This window comes from Lissotriton helveticus, chromosome 5_1 (assembly GCF_964261635.1).
Source record: "Lissotriton helveticus chromosome 5_1, aLisHel1.1, whole genome shotgun sequence".
NCBI lineage: Eukaryota > Metazoa > Chordata > Amphibia > Caudata > Salamandridae > Lissotriton > Lissotriton helveticus.
The window spans coordinates 941,258,124-941,277,816 of record NC_136065.1 but is presented as its reverse complement, the minus strand read 5'-3'; the positions used below and the strand labels follow the sequence as shown (position 1 = coordinate 941,277,816).

At 48.0% G+C, this 19,693-nt stretch overlaps 1 protein-coding gene across 10 annotated transcripts in view; it reads left to right on the top strand.

Annotated features, from left to right (window-relative positions):
* Positions 1-19,693, top strand: part of BLNK (B cell linker) — an 849,614-nt gene that overhangs the window by 735,506 nt on the left and 94,415 nt on the right. For all 10 annotated transcript variants that reach the window (XM_078643456.1, XM_078643447.1, XM_078643446.1 and 7 more), the window contains one exon: positions 1,253-1,295. In XM_078643456.1, the coding sequence (XP_078499582.1) occupies positions 1,253-1,295 (43 nt within the window). The remainder of the gene's footprint in view (positions 1-1,252; positions 1,296-19,693) is intronic.

The window sequence follows — 19,693 nt, the reverse complement described above, 5'->3', positions numbered from 1 at the left end:
TTATTACATCTGAGGATTTACTTTACCAAATTTTGATGGAATGTGGCTCGGCTGAGATCTACATTTTTATTCAGTAGACTATGGTTTACGTCTTAACACTAGAATATGGAAAATTGTGATTTCAAACAAAAGTTTGTTCTTTTGTGATTTTGCAGTGATTAACATTCGTTCTAGATTTTGTATTTATTAGGCCTGCAGTAATTAACTTTTTTACGGTTTTGTTAGTGTATTCTTTATAGTTCATATAGTTAATCACTGACACAATCTGGTAACAAATAAATGGTTACACGATGCTCATGGTTATGTAACACACACTTAGGCTTTATTATATTAGCCCATGTCTTAGCTTTAAAGTGTGCTCTAATATCAGAAATAGAGTAGTTGATGCTAATGTTATAGTAGTTTGTGATGCTGTAACTGATATTATCGGTAGTGAAATCATAGATTTAATTGAGATATAATTTATGATGGCATCAAATAGGTTTGCATTTTTGGGAAGTCCTCAAGTTGCGTATTTGAAATGATAACTTTACAAAACTGTATATTTTATTAGCAATGGATTGTAACAGGATCAACCCACTATTATTTTTATACTCTGACATTTAATTTGATTTACATTAAACTAGCATCACTGAATTTAGCTGATTAAAAAAAATCTATATTTACAAAACTAGCAGAGAGTGAAGATCACTGTGTCCTCTCCTGTCCGAAACCTAGCTAGTGACACATCTTAGCGCATATGCAAATTCTTACATTTTTTGGCCAGCACTGGCAGGTGAAAGAATGAGAGAAACCACACTTTGTTCTCTTGTGTAGCATGCTCATTAAAGTGGCACAGAGAAGAGGCCTCTGGGTGATTTCAAACCTACAGTGAGAAATGTTAAAATGTGAGATTTCTTGATGGGCTTGACTCTGCCTGTTATATTGTACCACTTCTTATTTTTGACCTAACAGTTGAGGGTAATTTTTGTAAAGTAATGTGTATTACCTAAAATATTCTATTGCATATGTACACTGTATAGTTGTGTGTTTTGGTCCTTTCCTAACTCATGATCAGTAACAACTAGACCCATGTCCCCATAACTTTCAATGTTCCCTTAATTGTTTCCATTACTTCGGTTGTAGTAGAGATGTTTGGGTTTCAAACAACAATGCAAGGCAACATAAAACCAAGCTGCGGGTAATAGTTATGGAATACCCATTAGTCCCAAACAATTTACAATACTAGTATTTGCTTTTCTTTTTGTTGCAGGATGAACCAGCAGGAGATGAGTATGAAATCTGTGACCCTGATGGTATGAGCAAAAATTGATCTAATAAAAAATGTAAAGGTTGACTGGTTAAGTATCGACATAGAACTTCAAGTCCATTGTCAACAATACACACATCTGCTCTGCAGCAGAATTACTCAAATGTCACCACATTTGATCTGCATCTCCATCACTAGCTCGGGGTCAAGCTGCCCTGTGTAAGAGCTTCCTTTGGCATATTAGAATATAGGGCGAGTCCACTTTTATCTCAGAAACATTTAAATGATTAAAGGTTTATATGTTGATGATCAAGTGGAATGATTAGTGCATCCAGCAGCAACAGAGACTAATTACCTTTCAAAATATGCTAGGATCTGGGGCAAAATGAACATACATCAGTGAAGTCAACTGCCCAAGCTTATTGTTCAGAGTGAAAAAATGTTTTGCATTGAGCATCAAGTTGGGGACTCGTTTAAAAAAATGTATATATATATATATATCTATAATTAATATCCACCATCTCCAACCGTTATATCCACGGTAGGGTTGCTGAACTGTATATGAGTGCCCTGACGTGGCAAGACTGCTACATCACAGCAGTCTACAATACCTCTTAAATAAATAAATGTGTGATCTACGTATTTGTAGAAAGGAGTATTGTAAAGGTGTGTGTAATAAATGAACAGAAACATTTGTTTAATAGCTGTGCCAGAAGGCACTGTGCATGATACAAAGAGCCATGTTCACATATAACGTCAACCTGTGCACACAAATTACTTGATTTACTAGTGTATAGTATTCACAAAAGTTAAAAACCATGCTCAGTTTGTATTCCCCAGGCAGACCTCTTCGCTCATCGCTTCAACTACAGCTCACGGTACTGAGAAGCAAAAGAAAGAAATGGGGCAACAGAGCATTTTCTATGGCCGCGAGCAAACTTTGGAACACCCTTCCAAAAAATATAAGGGCCATCTCTCAGCTCCAGCCTTTAGGAAGGCTCTTAAGACCTGGCTATTCTCCTTGTAGTTTCCTTCTGAATCTGGAGTACTAGTGGACTTCTTCTGGATGGTGATCTGTAGCGCCTTGATGCCCTTGGGTAATTGCTGCCTCTATAAATTTTAAATCAAATCAAACTTACACATCCATTTACTCAAGCGTTATATTACCGCAGTTTGGTGCAATATTATATATGACTATGTCTATTATACCCAGTCTTAGACAGTTTGGAAAAACGCACAAACTCAACTCTTGGTAGTTATTCAGGTGCTTGTGCAAAAACCGTTACCAGCCTGGAAATGGTCAGAGATGTATTATTCTCAAGGGTAGGAGAAAATAGCTTTTTAGGGTGAGAATGAACAGGGAACACTGCAAAAATCGAGGGGGTTTAGGAGTAGATGTTTTTCCAAGCGAAAAATATTTCCTCATGGGAAATAAAAGACAAAAAGAAAAATGCAAGTGCGCTAATTCAAAAGCATTTTTCAAGCATAGTTGTGTACTGTGCACTACTATGCACTCACAAATGCTCATCAGCAGGATTATGCAAAACTCTTCCAGGAGTAAACATGTAAACCTCTCACTGTTGCAGATTTTCACGCTTATGCATAGCAAGGTTTTTGAATTACCTGGCCCATTGCTTAATAATAATGTTTACATTACTTTTCAGAGATAAAATTCAATATCTATAGTATAAAATCAAAAAATGATGTGGGGTAATGCTGCAAAAAATTGCAACTCCACTTGTACTATTTTTGCTGTTTATGTGAAACGAATTGGAGCAATTGTTATGTGCATCAAGGTATTCAAAAAATACTTGTGAAGATCACCCTCTCCCATGGACTCAGCATCTTGTACGTCGATGACACACAACTCATCCTGTCTCTCTCAGAAGACCCCATCAACACCAAAAACACCTTCAAATGCTGCATGACAGACGTTGCCATCTGGATGTGTGCCACCTGCCTGAAACTCAATGCTGAGAAAACGGAAGTCCTAATTTTCTGACCCAACAACTCTCTCTAGGACGCAACCTGGTGGTTCACAAAATTGGGACTCAACCCGACTCCCATCGACCTGGCTCGAAAACTGAGCATTATCCTGGACAACGTACTCTCCATTAGACCCCAAATCAACGCTATTACATCCACCTCCTCCTGGACACCAGAAAGTCTGTCACCCATGCTTTGACCACGAACAGGTTAGACCACGGCAGCACCTTCTACTGCGGTGTACCCCCGCTCGCACAGAAGCTTCAAACCATTTAAAACGGCACTGCAAGACTAGGGCTCAACCTACCCCGCCGAACCCACAACACGCCTCATCTCTGGGACCTCTCCGAGAACTCTAATGACTCCGCGTCCAGAAACACTGCCACTTCAAGAAACTCACCCTCGCCTACTGCATCAGAATGGACCCGCCAATCTCAACTCCCATCTGCTCTTCCTATAGCCAGCCAGCAACCTCCGATCTGCTTCGCTGTCACTCGCATACATTCCAGGCATTAGCAGAAGCAGGGCAGGAGTCCGCTCATCTAGCAGCAAAGAGCTGGAACGTCCTCCCCAGGACTTCAGAACAGCCAATGCGCTATCAACATTCAGCAAGAAACTGAAGACCTGGCACTTCAACTGATGCTCCTGGCCGTCTGCACAAGCACAAGCAGGAAAAATGTGAAAATGGATTTGCCCTGTTTTTTGCACCGGTGCAAATCTGCTTTATAGGCTGCCTTGTGAAAATCTACGGTTTTGGAACACACGTGGGAAGAGTATGTGATTGATGAACGTTATCCTGCCTCAAAATCTATTTAGCTATTTAACGATTTATGTACATCGTTTTATCCAGTATTTGGGTGTCTTTCATAGATTCACATGCCTGAATCATTCCCCGTCGTCGAGACGGGAGCCTCCGGTATATAAAAAAGTAATGTCCTAGAGACATACATAGAAAAGAATAGGCCCAAAGGTCTCACCTTAGTAGCCTATCCACGTCCTTTTGCAGGAAGGACCAAACCGAGCAGGCCCCAAGGGTCCCACCTTGGTGGCCTATCTGGGTCCTTTTGTAAAAAAGGACCAAATAAAGTACAACAGCCAATCAGCTACTACCTCCTTCTAGAACCTTCCTGCCAGGAGCCCAAGTCTCTCAGATTTTCTACCGCACGTTGTGCTAGGGAGTCTCCACCTGAGTTCTCCTCAGGAATTTCACTTTTTCTTCAAAAAACCACTTTTATTGTCTTCTATAGTTATGTCGGATAGTCAGAAGAAGGGTCTTTTCAGGGCTTGTTTCTCCTGCAGCAAGAAAAGACTTCATATTGAGGATAAACATGAGACATGTTTATATTGCCTCTACCCTCACCACCAGGCAAAGGACTGCAAAATATGTCGGACCTTCTCCAACAAGACCCTCAAGGACCGAGAAGGTTGACTCCTGTTGTGGCTCAACAGGCTCAAGACCAAGACTGATGACTTGGTGTCCGAAGGTGAGAGTGTGTCTGGAGTGTCGCAATTTTCCTTGAAGAGGCCAAGGGTTTCTTCCCCTAGCCCCACAGACGCCCCTCCTATGAAGACTTCTAAAAAGTCCTCAGAGGGCAAGCCATCTGTGTCTGGCAAGGACCTGCCTGTCCCCAGGAAGCAGCCGCTAGTCCTGACGACGGCGACAGCGTCGACGGTGCATTCTGCACAGAAAACTGTCTCGACGTTGACGACGACAGTGTCGACGACGACGGCATCGTCGGCTTCCTCCTCGACGACGAGGACGACACCTTCATCGTCGGCGAGCAGACCTACGCCGTCGACCATCCCAGTCACTCCATCGACGACGAAGATATCGTCGTCGACGACGAGACCCTCGTCGAAGACACCGACGACGACGACACCGTCGACGAAAATAACACCGTCGACGAAGTCTACCTCGTCGACGAGGATCATCCCGTCGACGGTGGGATAGCCGTCGACGACGAGTACACCGTCGACGGTGGGAGCCTTACCGTCGACGAAAATGACGTCGACGATGAGTACATTACCGTCGACGAAAATACCTACCACGACAACGTCGACGTCTACAGGACCCTGGAAGGAGTCTGCACTCCTATCCCACGCCATGGATGCCTTTCCACCGCAAGTGAGCCATGTCATGGTGAAAATTACTAAACGGCCGATTACGCCGCATCAGACATCGCCCGGTAGGATACAACAACTACCTCCGGCCTGTCTGCTACAAGGTCAGGAGTCGGACGATGACTCCTTTACGCAGGCTACTAGTCCATCGGACCTAGTGCTCAAATGCCAAACCACTGACGAGGAGCCGGAAGAGGAGGAAGACCGTATACAACAAACGGTCCAACCTCCATCCCGGACACAGGTTACTCCGATGGTGTGTCTACCCGCATCCATCGTCTCGGACCTACAATTCCTCATAAAGGATTATAAGGAACGGTTCCCGGAGAAACCCTCTGCGCCCGCACTTCCAGCTCCACAGGCGCCAAATCCTTCATCTCGCCATAGGCCAGCTCCCCTGGTCATTGAAAAGACACAGGTGCCAATTCAGGACGCTCCCTCATCTGACGAAGAGGAGAGGGAACAGGAAGAAGGGGAAGTAGATGAGGACCAGTCGGACCCGGATGCAGACCAGGACTATGTGGCACATTTTCCAGCCTCTCCGGATCCGCAGACCTCGGAGTCTCCACCCGCTGACATCGGTGGATTCCACAACATCATTGAGCGGGCTGCCAAGAGGTTCCATATGTCCATGGAAACCCAGGAAACTGAATGCTTCCTTTATGACTTCAAGGAGCCCACTAGGAAGACTTCAAGGTCAATCCCGATTATTGACTATATCTGGAAGCAGGGCAAACAAATCATGCAAGCACCTGCTTCTATACAGGTGGTGGTGCCCAGGCTTGATAAAAAATACACGGCCACCTCATCGGCACCAGCATGCCTGACAGGTCACCCCAAACCAGATTCCGTGGTGACTCAAGCGGCGCAGAAGAACTCACGAAATCCAGCCTCGCCTCTTTCGACGCCACCTGATAAGGAGGGCAGAAAACTGGATGCCGTTGGCAAACGCTTTACTACCACGTCGGCCATGACGGTAAAAGTGGCTAATTCAATAGCCCTCCTGGGCCCTTACAATCGCCAACTCTGGGCGGACATTGCACCATATCTTTCAAATCTGCCGGAGGATGTCCGAGAGGAGGCACATTCACTTCTTTTGGAAGGACAGACCTCTGCCTCCGAACTAATCGATTGTGCCTTTGATGCCGCCATGACTGGTTTCCGGCAACTGGCAGGGGCTGCAGTCCTGAGGCGACAGGGTTGGCTCAAGGCCACCACTTTCCGCCAGGAGGTGCAAACCAGGATATTAGATATGCCCTACGATGGCCAGCATCTGTTTGGTGACCAGATTGACGCAGCCCTTACCACCATCAAAAAGGACACGGATACCGCCAAGGCTCTGGGTACTCTACAATTCCGGACCCAGTCCTTTCGTGGCAACAGGGGAAGAGGCCAACCTGCATACAGAGGTTCCTATCAGAATCGGTCTTCGTACTCATATTCCCAGTCCAAGCCGCAGTTTCAACAGCGACAACCTCAACAGGGACGGCAGTCTTCCTACGGCAAATCCAATTACCGAGGGAAGGGCCAAAAACGACCTGCTGGCAACAGACAATGACTTGTCTCCCTGGCTAGCCCCTCCACCACTACATTCTTTCAGACTTGGAGGGAAACTGAAATACTTCCATCAAAATTGGCAAACTATAACAACAGATCGGTGGGTACTCCAACTCATTCGATTTGGACATTCCCTAGAATTCACCTCTATCCCCCCAACGACACCACCGTGCCGACGTTCACACAGACACCTACGATTACTTCTTCAGGAAATAACTTCCATGCTGCAGAAGGGAGCGATAGAGAGAGTTCCAAGGGCCCACGAGAATCAGGGTTTCTACTCTCACTTCTTCCTAATCCACCAAAAAGGAAAAAAGTGGCGACCAATCCTGGATCTCAGGGCACTCAACGTGTTCCTAAAGAAACAATCGTTTCGCATGGTGACTCTGCAAGAAATCCTTGGTCTTCTGGAGAAAGGAGACTACATGACGTCCTTAGACCTTCAGGATGCCTACTACCATATACCTATTCTCAAAGGGCACAGGAAGTTCCTCAGGTTTGCGGTGGCAGGACAACACTACCAATTTCGGGTCCTTCCATTTGGCCTCAAATCGGCCCCGAGGATATTTACCAAATGCCTATCTCCAGTGGCAGCATTTCTTCGTCAGCAAGGCCACCAGGTGTTTCCATACCTGGACGACTGGTTGGTGAAGGCACCGACAGCGGCCGCCGCAGCCTCATCCTCCAGCGCCTGTCTGGATATTTTCCACCGCCTGGGACTGACCCTCAACACCGCAAAGTCGACTCTGGAACCCACCAAGGTTATCACGTTCCTTGGAGCGACTCTGGACACGGAGCGTGTCAAGGCTTTCCCCTCTCAGGAGAGAAAAATCAAACTCATCTCCTTGGCCAAAGCAGTGGCTTCGCGGAAGACTCTTCCGGTCCGCACGTTCAAGTCCCTCCTTGGCATGATGTCTTCATGCATACTGCTCATTCCACACTGCCGCCTGAAAATGCGTCCACTTCAGGAGGCACTGACAAAGCAATGGACCCAAGCCACAGGTTCTTTCGAGGACCGCATACGAGTCACTCGACCCATTATCAACCATTTGCAATGGTGGACGTCACTTCACCATCTGTCAAAGGGTCTGCCGTTCCTGCTCCCAGCAGAGCCACATGTAGTGACTACGGATGCGTCCCTGGAAGGCTGGGGAGCAGTCCTCCAGGAACTCCAGATCAACGGCAAATGGACGACACAGGAAACCAAGCTCCATATCAATCTGCTGGAGTTACGAGCGGTCTTCCTAGCTCTACAGGCGTTTCTCCCACGCATTCGTCACTCCCCAGTGCTCGTCAGGACGGACAACACCACGACGATGCACTACCTGAACAAGCAGGGGGGGATGCGTTCGATCTCGTTATCTCGAGAATCGCAAAGAATCTGGAACTGGCTTCTGGAACATGGAATAGCGTTGAAAGCGGAGTACGTCCCGGGCAAGGACAACGTCTTGGCGGACGCACTGAGCAGGGAGAGGTCTCCTTCCCACGAATGGGAACTTGACATGGAGGTGCTGGACCGTATCTTCGAGGAGTGGGGCACCCCAAGCATAGACCTCTTTGCCACCAGAGAAAACGCCAAATGCCCAAGCTTCGCAAGCAGGCATCACCACTCAGGAACCCTCGGGAATGCATTTTCCATCGCATGGCGCAACGTCTTTGCGTACACCTTTCCGCCATTCCCACTGATACCCAGGGTTCTCAGGAAGATGAAATCGGAACCCTGCACTCTGATCCTCATTGCTCCGTCCTGGCCGAGGCAGCACTGGTTCACGGAGCTTCATCGCCTCTCTGCCCGGCCCCCTCTTCGCCTGCAGCAGTTTCCGGCCCTGATCACGATGTCTCAAGGGCAGGTTCTCCACCCGAACCTGAGCTCTCTGAAGTTGTCAGCCTGGCTCCTGAATACCGCGAATTCAGCCACCTGAACATCCCGCAGGATTGCAGAGATGTCCTTGCGAAAGCCAGAGCTGTCAGCACTAACAAAACCTACTCACTAAAATGGAAGCGATTCTGTTCCTGGTGTGTGGATCATGGCTTGCACCCCTTCCATGCCACTCCACAGCAACTGCTGCCATACTTGTTACATCTTGCGCAATCAGGCCTTGCGCATACATCCATCAAAGTGCATCTAGCGGCGATTTCAAGGTTCACAAGGACGGCTACGGGCCCATCTTTGTGGGCGGACAGACTCATCAAACAATTCCTAAAAGGTCTATACAGGTCCTTTCCACGACCGCGACCTATTCCTCCATCGTGGCACCTCAATGTGGTTCTTCATCAACTAATGAAGCATCCCTTCGAACCCATCCATAAGGCAGAGGTCAAGTTCCTCTCTTGGAAAACGGCCCTCCTCCTGGCACTAACCTCTGCCAGAAGGGTCAGTGAATTGCAGGCTCTATCCATCCAGGATCCTTTTCTTCAATTCAGAGAGGACAGAGTCATTCTGAGGACTAACCCTCGCTTCATTCCCAAAGTCCCCTCAGACTTCCATCTTAACGAACCAGTGGTGCTTAGATCGTTCTTTCCGAATCCTACCACGGCAGCCGAAATAACTCTACATTCTCTAGATCTTAAGAGGTGTCTTAAATTCTACATCGATAAGACACAACACTTTCGAAAGTCATCCCAGCTCTTTATTGCCTTTAGTAGACCAAGGCTGGGCTGCCCCTGACAAAGCAGAGCATCTCCAGATGGATCTCTTCTGCGATCACCTTTTGTCACGACAAGGCCGGACGGCCTTTAGACTCACGAGTCAAAGCTCATTCGACTAGAGCCATGTCCACATCTGCGGCGCTGTTCGCTGGAGTGCTGATATTGGACATATGCAGAGCGGCGACATGGAAGTCTCCGCACACCTTCACCAGGCATTACTGCCTGGATACTGAGCTGATGAAGGATGCAGCAGTGGGCCGAGCAGTGCTTCGCCATCTATTCCAGTAAGGTGAGCCCTACTACATCCCTCTATCCTTTACGGGTATGCACATTCTCTTTCTGTATTTATATGTCATTGCATTTTGTACTTTATAGTCATGTGATATGTTTATCTACATGCTCATACCTGATGTTCATACAGAATGTGCATAATGTATTGCTCGCTACTCTGATTCAGGCATGTGAATCTATGAAAGACACCCAAATACTGGATAAGAAATGCGTTACTTACCTGTAACTGCAGTTATCCAGTATTAGTGTCTTTCATAGATTCACATGCACCCTCCCGCCTCCCCTGGCAGGGCTCACCTTTCTCTCTACTGAGTTTACGCCTAACTAGCTTGGTGCGTACGAAAATCTGAGAGACTTGGGCTCCTGGCAGGAAGGTTCTAGAAGGAGGTAGTAGCTGATTGGCTGTTGTACTTTATTTGGTCCTTTTTTACAAAAGGACCCAGATAGGCCACCAAGGTGGGACCCTTGGGGCCTGCTCTGTTTGGTCCTTCCTGCAAAAGGACGTGGATAGGCTACTAAGGTGAGACCTTTGGGCCTATTCTTTTCTATGTATGTCTCTAGGACATTACTTTTTTATATACCGGAGGCTCCCGTCTCGACGACGGGGAATGATTCAGGCATGTGAATCTATGAAAGAGACTAATACTGGATAACTGCAGTTACAGGTAAGTAACGCATTTCTTCTGGTGAATTGCCCAATAAAAGCTCCATTAGCAAGTGCTTCACAAGCTCCCTTTTTAGGTCTCGGCCTGCCAATGTGCTTGCGCATTGCTGGCGGAGATTATAGTATGGGCAAAAGAACAGCCTACCAACGGCGGATTTGCCACAGTTCATGTGTCTATGCGCGTGCACAAACCAGCTACGTCACAAACCACCATTTGTCTGTGCCTCATCACACTTCAAAGGCTGCCGTTCCCCGCCCCCGCCCCCCGCGTGCACATCGCAGTCGCCTACTTCCCCTCCCACCTCCCACGGCCGATCTTCCCATTCACACGCTCTGCAGGTCACCATTTGCCAGCATGCGGCCGCTAGCGCTTTCATCCCTATCACTCCCCCCTCTCCTACTTCCCCTCCCACCTCCCAAACAGCATCGAGACGCGAAGACTGTCACACCCTGCTGCTACGATGTGCATTTTGTATCCTACTCCATTCCTTGTTTTCATTTATAGAAGCAGCATGAACCATGGGGCTGAAACACATGCAATTTTGCAAAAATAATTGTAATACTGCTTTGAAGTTTACATTTTTTTACCACAGCCTTCTTCCTCCCTTTGTCTCCACCGCCCTGTTTGCTGCCAAACTCGTCTCCTCTCTTCTCTGTCGCTTCAAGTACTTCCTCCCTCCCCCTTTGCTGCCCGTTTTCTCTCGCTCCTATCTCTTCACTCCCTGTCCTCTCCTCATTGTTTTTAAGCCCCCCTTTCTTGCACCCTTCTTATTCCTTACAATTTCACCCGCACCCCCAACCTCTTCTGCAGCCTGTCCCACACTCCTCCGCCGCCTGCACCCCCTTTACCCCTCTTCTGTTGCAGCCTGTGCCTTCTTTCTCTGTCGCCTGTTCCCCGCCCCCTTTTCAGCAGCCTGCACCACTCTCTGCACTCCTGTTTCTGCAGGTTGTACCCCCCTTGTACTCTTCCTGTGCCGCCCGCGCCCTCCTTGTTTCCACAGTGGTTCTTTTCTTTCCCTTAATAACATGCCAGCACCTTTTAATACATCAGCACGAGGTGTGCGCCGCACAAAAACAAAGGCCTATAAATTACTCCATTCACAGGGCTTTAAGTGGGATGAAAAAACTGGGGGGTGTCTCTCAATGTGGCGTGGTCTATATAATTTAAGGCGTGGCTTAAAACACCTAAGCTAAAACCCGTTCTTAGCATAGTGTGCTGCCCGACTTTTATTTTGCTGTTTCTGTCATTGCACCCAGAAATGTAATACAGCAAGTAATATTATACCTAACAGCCAGGACTATTGGCTTTGTCAATGGTTGTTACTACTGCCCTGTGAACGCACGTGCCCTTGTGCCACGATTGCTTTCCACCCTTGACATGGGCTCCCCTCCCCCAACGCTCACCGCCACAACCCCAGCCTGCTACTGCAAGTACATGCCCCGAGACCAATGATCAGTGTGGCAGGGTAAAGCACGCTATCGGTTTCCGTGACTTTGCTGCAGGTTAGAGTATTCTTCATGAACAAAACATGCATTAAGTAGATGCCATTGCTATCAAATAAACCATACATTTCTCATACACAGAGCAGAATTACTGGCCACTGGGTCATGAGGCACGGATCTTTGGAGAAGTTAGTCTATGAAGGTGACATTCGTCGTAGTGCCCTTTTGTGTGCTCCTATCTGTATACCCGTGCTCTCTCCATAGTTGTCTTGTGTGGCCACTTCATATTCTCTTCTTACTTCATTCCCTCGTCTCCTAATGCTTTACTTCAAACTCCGTTTTGTACATGTATATTTATTCCCACCAAGTCTATTCACAGTTTTGCCCCGTTCGGTTAGTGAGTCTGACACTGATCAATCTTGTATTTTGTTGGTTAGCTCTCAGCGGTTTGCAGATGATTGTTCTCGGGCCTTTCATGTGCAGCTGTCTTGTGGCAGGCACTCTGTACGCTTTGTCAATTTCGAATGTTCTTTCGAAGTTTAGCCCAGTCAGCTTGGGTATCAAAACTTCGAGTAGCGCCGCGCATGAGCCTGCTTCTTCCTCTTCTTCTTCCGGTATACCTAGGATTCTGATGTTCCCTTTCCTGTTTTTGTCCTCTTGTTCTGCTAGCGTTCTTTGCAAGTCGCTGGAGATCTTGGATATGTAGCGAACATCTTTTTCCATGGTATCTGATTTGTCTTCTATGTCGCTGATTCTTTTCTCCGTTTCGCCTACTCTGCTCACTATTTTACTCTGGTCGGCCCGTATGGCTGTGAGTTCTAGTTGGACATTGTCCATGGAGATCTTAGTGGCTTTTGCCAAGTCGTTGGCTTCTGTTATTTTCTTTAGGAGCAGATCCATTGCTGTCTCCGTGTTCTGTAGGGTCTTCAGCTTGATTGGTGATTCTTGATTTGTTTTAATCTTTTTGATGTCGTTGGTCGTCATCCCGCCAAACCCTTTTATTCCTTGATGTGCGGGCGGCGTGCCCTTCTTGTGCTGGTCTGCTTGTTGCGCACCCTGTGTTGGGCTGGATTTGGCGTAGTTCGTGGCTTTCTCTGTCTTTGCTGTGTCTCCAAACGTGAACCTGCTGGGCCACTTTATCGTCCTTGTTCTGGTTCGCCCTGACGCCAGGGCTACTTTCACTTTGTTGCTGTTGCCCTTTTTGCTTCACTCTGCCTTCAGATGGCCACCGTTGATTTCCTCTCGCTCGTACCGCCCCCTAGCTTCGTACCTTCCTGTGTTGTCGTCCCGCTCTGGGGGTGCCTGCTTCCAGTAATTGCTGGCTTCTGCCACACCGTCCCGTAGTCGCCTCTTTTGTGTTTGTGTGGTTCGCCCACTTCCAAGATGGCCGCCGTTGATTTACTGTCCTCTTCGTCGTGTTTACTCGTTTAATTAATGCTAGGCGACTTGGGCACTCTGCCTGGCACCTCTTGGGATCGTACCTAGCACTCTGCTTTCATGCGTACATGCGTTCTGCATGTGCGCTCAAAGCCCGTTCTCACTCTGCTTTGCCCCTCTCAAGATGTCCGCCGTTGATTTTACTGTCTTCTAGGCAACTTGTGGCTTCTGTGCTGGGTAAACACTTGGGTCTTGTGAGCAGGGTACCCGTGCCTGCTTTCCCTGGCTTCTCTTAGGGTCGTACCTCGCACTCTGCTTTCATGCGATCATGCGTTCTGCCTTGGAGCCCGTTTTCGCTTGGCTTCTGCCCCTTCCAAGATGGCCGCCGTTGTTTTCAGTCGGCTGTTTACGCTGTTTATGCTAAGTGCTTCAGATTTTTAAAACGCAAGCGGCTTACTTGCTGATGTTGTTCTCTTGGCGCTCGTGGAGGTCCGTCTCCCTTGCCCGGTCACCTGGCCTGTTGGCTCCTCCGCTGGGTCCGGTACGCGCCTAGGGTAGTTGTCGCGTTCTGGCGCCGCTTCTCCGCTCGCCCTCCTCAGTGTATGGCGGCTTGTGTAGCCTCCCACTCGTGGACGCCTTCAGCCTAGATGCGCCTCCTGTGCTTCCTCCTAGTAGCCCACTGCTGTTGTTTTTGCAGCGTGGACACCCAAGATGGCCACCCTTATTGCCTGGTGTCTTGCTTCTCTGCCTTTATTCTATTCCCTTTTCGTCCCGGTCTGACCTGAGTTGTTCTTCCTACCGGGCGCTCCCCCTCGCGTTCCAGCGTTGCCACCGGCTCAAGCTTGGTGAGAATCTCCAGTGTCGCCGTAGCTGTTGCGATGTTGCTGGGTTTTATGACCCCGCCATCTTGGGCTGCATCTTCCGTTCCTCTGTCTCGGAGGATTCCTGGCTTATTCTGCTTCAAACACGACGTGCCGATTGCACTAGCCGCCTCCTGTGCTGCACCTTGTGTTCCTACACACCTCCTGCCGTTTTGTGCGGGAGTTCAATCCGTTTCGCCGTTCTTCTCGCTGTTTTTTAGCCCGGGGTCACGGAGCTCACGAACTTAGGCAACCGCCTGCGCTGCCATCCTGGAAGGGCAAGAAGATTATCATCACCCAAGACTTCTCTAAAGGCACAGTAGAGACAAGGAAGGCGTTCCTGGCACTGAGGGAAGCAATGAAGAGGGCCAGGATAACTTGCAGCTTGGTGGGCCCAGCAAGAATGAAGATAACAGACAGGAAAGGCACGCAAACGTTCGACGATCCAGCAGACCTACGCAGATACCTTCAGGAACCAGACCAAGAAGAGATGGAACAAAGAAGCCCAGGAACGGCAAAGAGAAGAGCATCCTCAGACGGCTCGGAGACAGGCGAAAATGGCACAGCAGGTCGTGGTTGAAGGGCACTGTCAAGAGACGGGGTCGATCTGACATTTACCCAAATTAAACACTGCTACCTCAATTGGAAAGACACACCTACCTCATGATAAAAGAATATAGAACTAAGCTAAGACAAAAGAGTCATCCCAAGGAATGGACACGAGATATGCATGAGATCCAGCCAAGAACACAAAATCACTCAGAACTTTGAGCCAGACCTGGGAAACAGAGACGGACAAGATATCCTTTCATCAACGCTTAACTAGGAAGGGTGCGGGGGGAGGATCTAATGTACCCAGGGGGGCGGAGGGTGGTGAACCGCTGCTGTCGCACGTTTACAGTACCTTGACAGGGGGGAGGGGGGGAGGGAGAGGGGGTGGAAGCAGGGGGAGGGTCATGCAGCGCGGACAATCCTTGCTTGGTGGGGCTATCAACTTTTTCTTTTTTCTTTCTTACTTCTTTTTCACATACTTCCATATCCCAACCCAGACCCCGGGGGGGGGGCCCAAAGACGGGTGGCGAGAGGTGAGTCCACACCGAAGGCAGAGATCATATAGAGGTCACAACCCAGAGAGCAGCTATCCTATAGGGGAACCATGACTACTCACAACACTCAAGGCCTAGCACAGATTACAGCTGACATCAAGATTGTGTCACTGAACGTCAAAGGCCTCAACCACCCCGTCAAGCGACGGAAAACACTAGACTACCTGAATAGGCTCAAAGCCGACGTGTACGTGCTCCAAGAAACTAGAGTGACCACAGAGGATGCTAACAAACTTAAGGCAAACTGGATAAGCGACATAGTATGCTCACCAGCAGTCAACAAAAAAGGAGGGGTGATAACCATTATGAGCAAGAAAGGGAAATTCAAGACTCTGGGCAGTGCAGCAGACACGGAAGGCAGGAGACTAGTCACAAGCATCAAAAGAGGAGAGGAAGTAATGCACATAGCTAACATCTACGGGCCGAATGCCTCAAAAAAAAGTTCTGGGAGGAGGTAGAAAGCGAGCTCAGCAGGATCTCACTGGGAGAACTAGTGATAATGGCAGGGGACATGAACGAGGCGATGGATAATGCCACAGACAGGCACCCGCACAGGCAAAGCCATGCCACACAAGAACAGAACACACTAAAAAACCTTTGCACCAAGCTTGCACTAGCGGACCCATGGAGACTACAACACCCCAGTGCCAGGGAGTACTCATTCTATTCAGCACCACACAACTCATATAGCAGAATAGACTATATCCTCATGTCAAGCTCACACACACACCTGACGGACAGAACGGAGATAGGACCGATAACAGTCTCAGACCATGCCCACATCTCCCTCTCCATAAGTGGGAAACACAATGAGCTACCGAACAGGGGGTGGCGTCTCAATAGTGACATACTTGAGGATCCCGCCAACACCGGGGAGATTGAGGAGGCGATCAAAGAATATCTCTTATTTAACGACACAAAGGAGGAGACACTGTGGGACGCGCTCAAAGCCACAATAAGGGGGAAACTTATAAGTATTAAGGCAAGAATGAACAAAAAAAGGAACAAACACATTAAAGAACTGGAAGAACAAATAAAGGAACTAGAGAACAACCACATCGCAAACATACTAGACAGGAATACACTCACAACACTAACAAAGAAAAAGTATGACCTCAACAGACTATTAAGCGAGAGGGCAACGACATGGATAAACAAATACAAATCCATAAACTTATGCTCAGCCAACAAAGCAGGTAGGGCACTTGCAGGGTACCTAAAAGCCAAACAGAGACAGCACTCAGTTGCAGCGATCACCGACACAGACAACATAACGCACACAGAGAACAAACAAATCCTCGAAACCTTCAGGAGGTTTTACAAAGACCTATACACCGCAGACAAAGCACTAAAGGAGGATGGAGGGGCGAGCCTTCTCGAGAAACTTGACCTACCCAAGCTAAGCGGCGAACAAAGTGAGGCGCTAGACCAAAACATAACAAAAGCAGAGGTAGGGATGGCCATAGACGCACTAAAACCCAACAAAGCCCCGGGGCCGGACGGATTCACAGTGACCTTTTACAAAAAGTTCCAAACGCAGCTTAAAGAAATACTAGTGAGAGTATTCCAGACTTGTGCAGAGAAAGGAAGCATGACAGACTCAATGGCAGAGGCAAACATTATTGTCATCCCCAAAGAAGGGAAGGACCCACAATTCCCACAAAACTACAGGCCAATATCCCTAATAAACGTAGACTGCAAAATCTACGCTAAAGTAATGGCAGCTAGAATAAACACATACCTACCCACCCTCATACACAAAACACAAGTTGGATACCTGAAAAACAGGCTCTCACAGGACAACACGAGACTGCTCTGCCACCTAATAAACCGCACGGCAAACAGCACAGAGAAGGCAGTAATGATTGCACTAGATGTAGAAAAAGCCTTCGACAGAGTCTCGTGGTCATTCCTAAACGAATGTATGCGCAAATTCGGATTCGGAGATAGATACAGAGGAATGATAATGTCCCTATACAAAAAACCCCGAGCTCGAGTGGTAGTGAACGCAGCAACATCAGAAACATTCACCCTAAGTAGAGGGACGAGACAAGGATGCCCCTTGTCACCAGGATTATTCCTGCTGGCAATAGAACCCCTTCTCCACATGATCAGAACCTACACGCAGATTACAGGTGTGAAAGTGGAGGGTCAAGCCTTCAAACTCGCAGCCTATGCGGATGACATCCTGATCACCACAAGCAACCCACGGGAGTCAATCGAGGCACTGGTACAAACAATAGAGGAATATGCACAAGTCTCAGGGTATAAACTCAACAGGGATAAATCAGAATGCAAACCAATGAACTGCCACACTACCAGAGCAGTACTAGGCAAGTCAGGCCTGGCATGGCAAACGAAACCCCTAAAATATCTGGGACTCCTCTTTGGGAAGGACCTCAGATCAACACTAGAGCACAACGAGGAAGCAATGCTGAAAAAGATTAAGACGAAGCTAGACACATGGGGACCCAAATTCGTCAGCTGGTGAGGCAGAGTAGAGACAGTTAAGATGATGATCACCCCTATGCTCAACTACTTGCTGTCCATGCTACCACTATCACTAACGACAGACTTCCACAAACAAATCGACAAAGCCATTAACTTGTTCCTATGGGGAGGTAAAAAACCTAGAATAAGTCTAGCAAAGCTCAGGCTGAAAAAAGAGCAAGGGGGACTGAACCTCACAAACTATAAGGCCTTCCAGACGGCATGCCTTGCCAAACAAGGGCTACACTGGGTAGCACCAACACCAGAATATATGCCAGTATGGCTGGAGCTAGAAAGAGGCATTCTAGGAGGAGCAGACCCAATCATGGCCCTCACGGCAAATAGACACCCAGAAGCCAAAAACTCAATAATACGGAACACAAAAATAGCACTACTGAGATTGGATAAAGAGCTAGAAGTAAGCATCAGAGGCACCAAATGGGAGTCATTATGGTACAACACCAAAATCACATACAAAGGGAAAACGCTAGACAGCAAAGAATGGCTCAGCAGGGGCATAACAACACCGTCACAACTAGAGGCAGGAAACAACCCACTCACCTACAAGACGCTCCAACAAACAACTAGCCTACCAGACAAGGAATTCTACGAGTACCTAAGAATCAAAGCAGCCATCACCAGAGCGAACCTCTCCAAACACAAACCAACCATCATACAGTATGCACAGAACATAAACACGGCAGGTCACCAAACAGCGCAGATCTACAAAATAATCACACCACGCAGCACCACTCTTAATGACAAAACAATAGCCTTCTGGGAAGAGACCATCCACAGACCGCTAAGTGAAGAAGAGAAGGCCAGACTATGGACATCAGCGTCCAAAAACAAGATCACACCACAGTTAGCACAAACAAAATACTGGATACTACATAGACTACACTGGACACCGGCGAAACTAGAGAGAGTTGGGGCTAGCGACAACAGCAAATGCTGGAACTGCCACAAAGCAAGGGGGGACCTAGCCCACATGATATACGACTGCCCCAAAGTCAAAGCGTTCTGGAATAAAGTATACAACCTAATAGACTCGATCACGGGATGCCAGATACAACGAGGGCTAGCAGGGATAATCACCGGATTCCTTGAGCCACAACTCCAATCCAAAGAAATACGTGATCTAGTCGACATGCTCCTGGCGGCAGCTGTAAAAAATATTCTGGGGTACTGGAAGAACTCCAGCAAGGCCACTTTCAAGCGCTGGTTCAACTGGGTAACATTCCTTCGAGGGGCAGACAACATCACCGCCAAACACAAGGCGGCGAACCACACAGCCAAAGAGGACATGTGGGCAGCCCTAGACGAGTATCTGATGCAATAAACCCCCCCCCTCTCTCTTCTTCCTTCTTTCTCTCTCTCTTTGCTACCACCGGGCCAAGCATACATGTAAAAGCAGCCCAAGAAAGACAACTGTATACAATGTACATGTGAAACGTATTCAATTTAATTAAAAAAAATTTGAAATAAAAATCTTGTATTTTGTTTTGTAGTTTTTATAAAGGGCAAATGCGACCTACAGGTTTAGGATTGCTTTACGTGAGCACCAGTTATATTATATAAGGACAGATTCATATTTATGTAGGGAGCTCTGACCATTCCGCCACATCCTCTCCAAATGAATCTCTGTGCCTCATCACACTTCAAAGGCTGCCGCTCCCCGCCCCCCGCGTGCACATCGCACTCTCCTACTTCCCCTCCCACATCCCACGGCTGCTCTTCCCATTCACGCGCTCTGCAGGTCACCATTTGCCAGCATGCGCCCGCTAGCGCTTTCATCCCTATCACTCCCCCCTCTCCTACTTCCCCTCCCACCTCCCAAACAGCATCGAGACGCGAAGACTGTCACACGCTGCTACTACTATGTGCATTTTGTATCCTA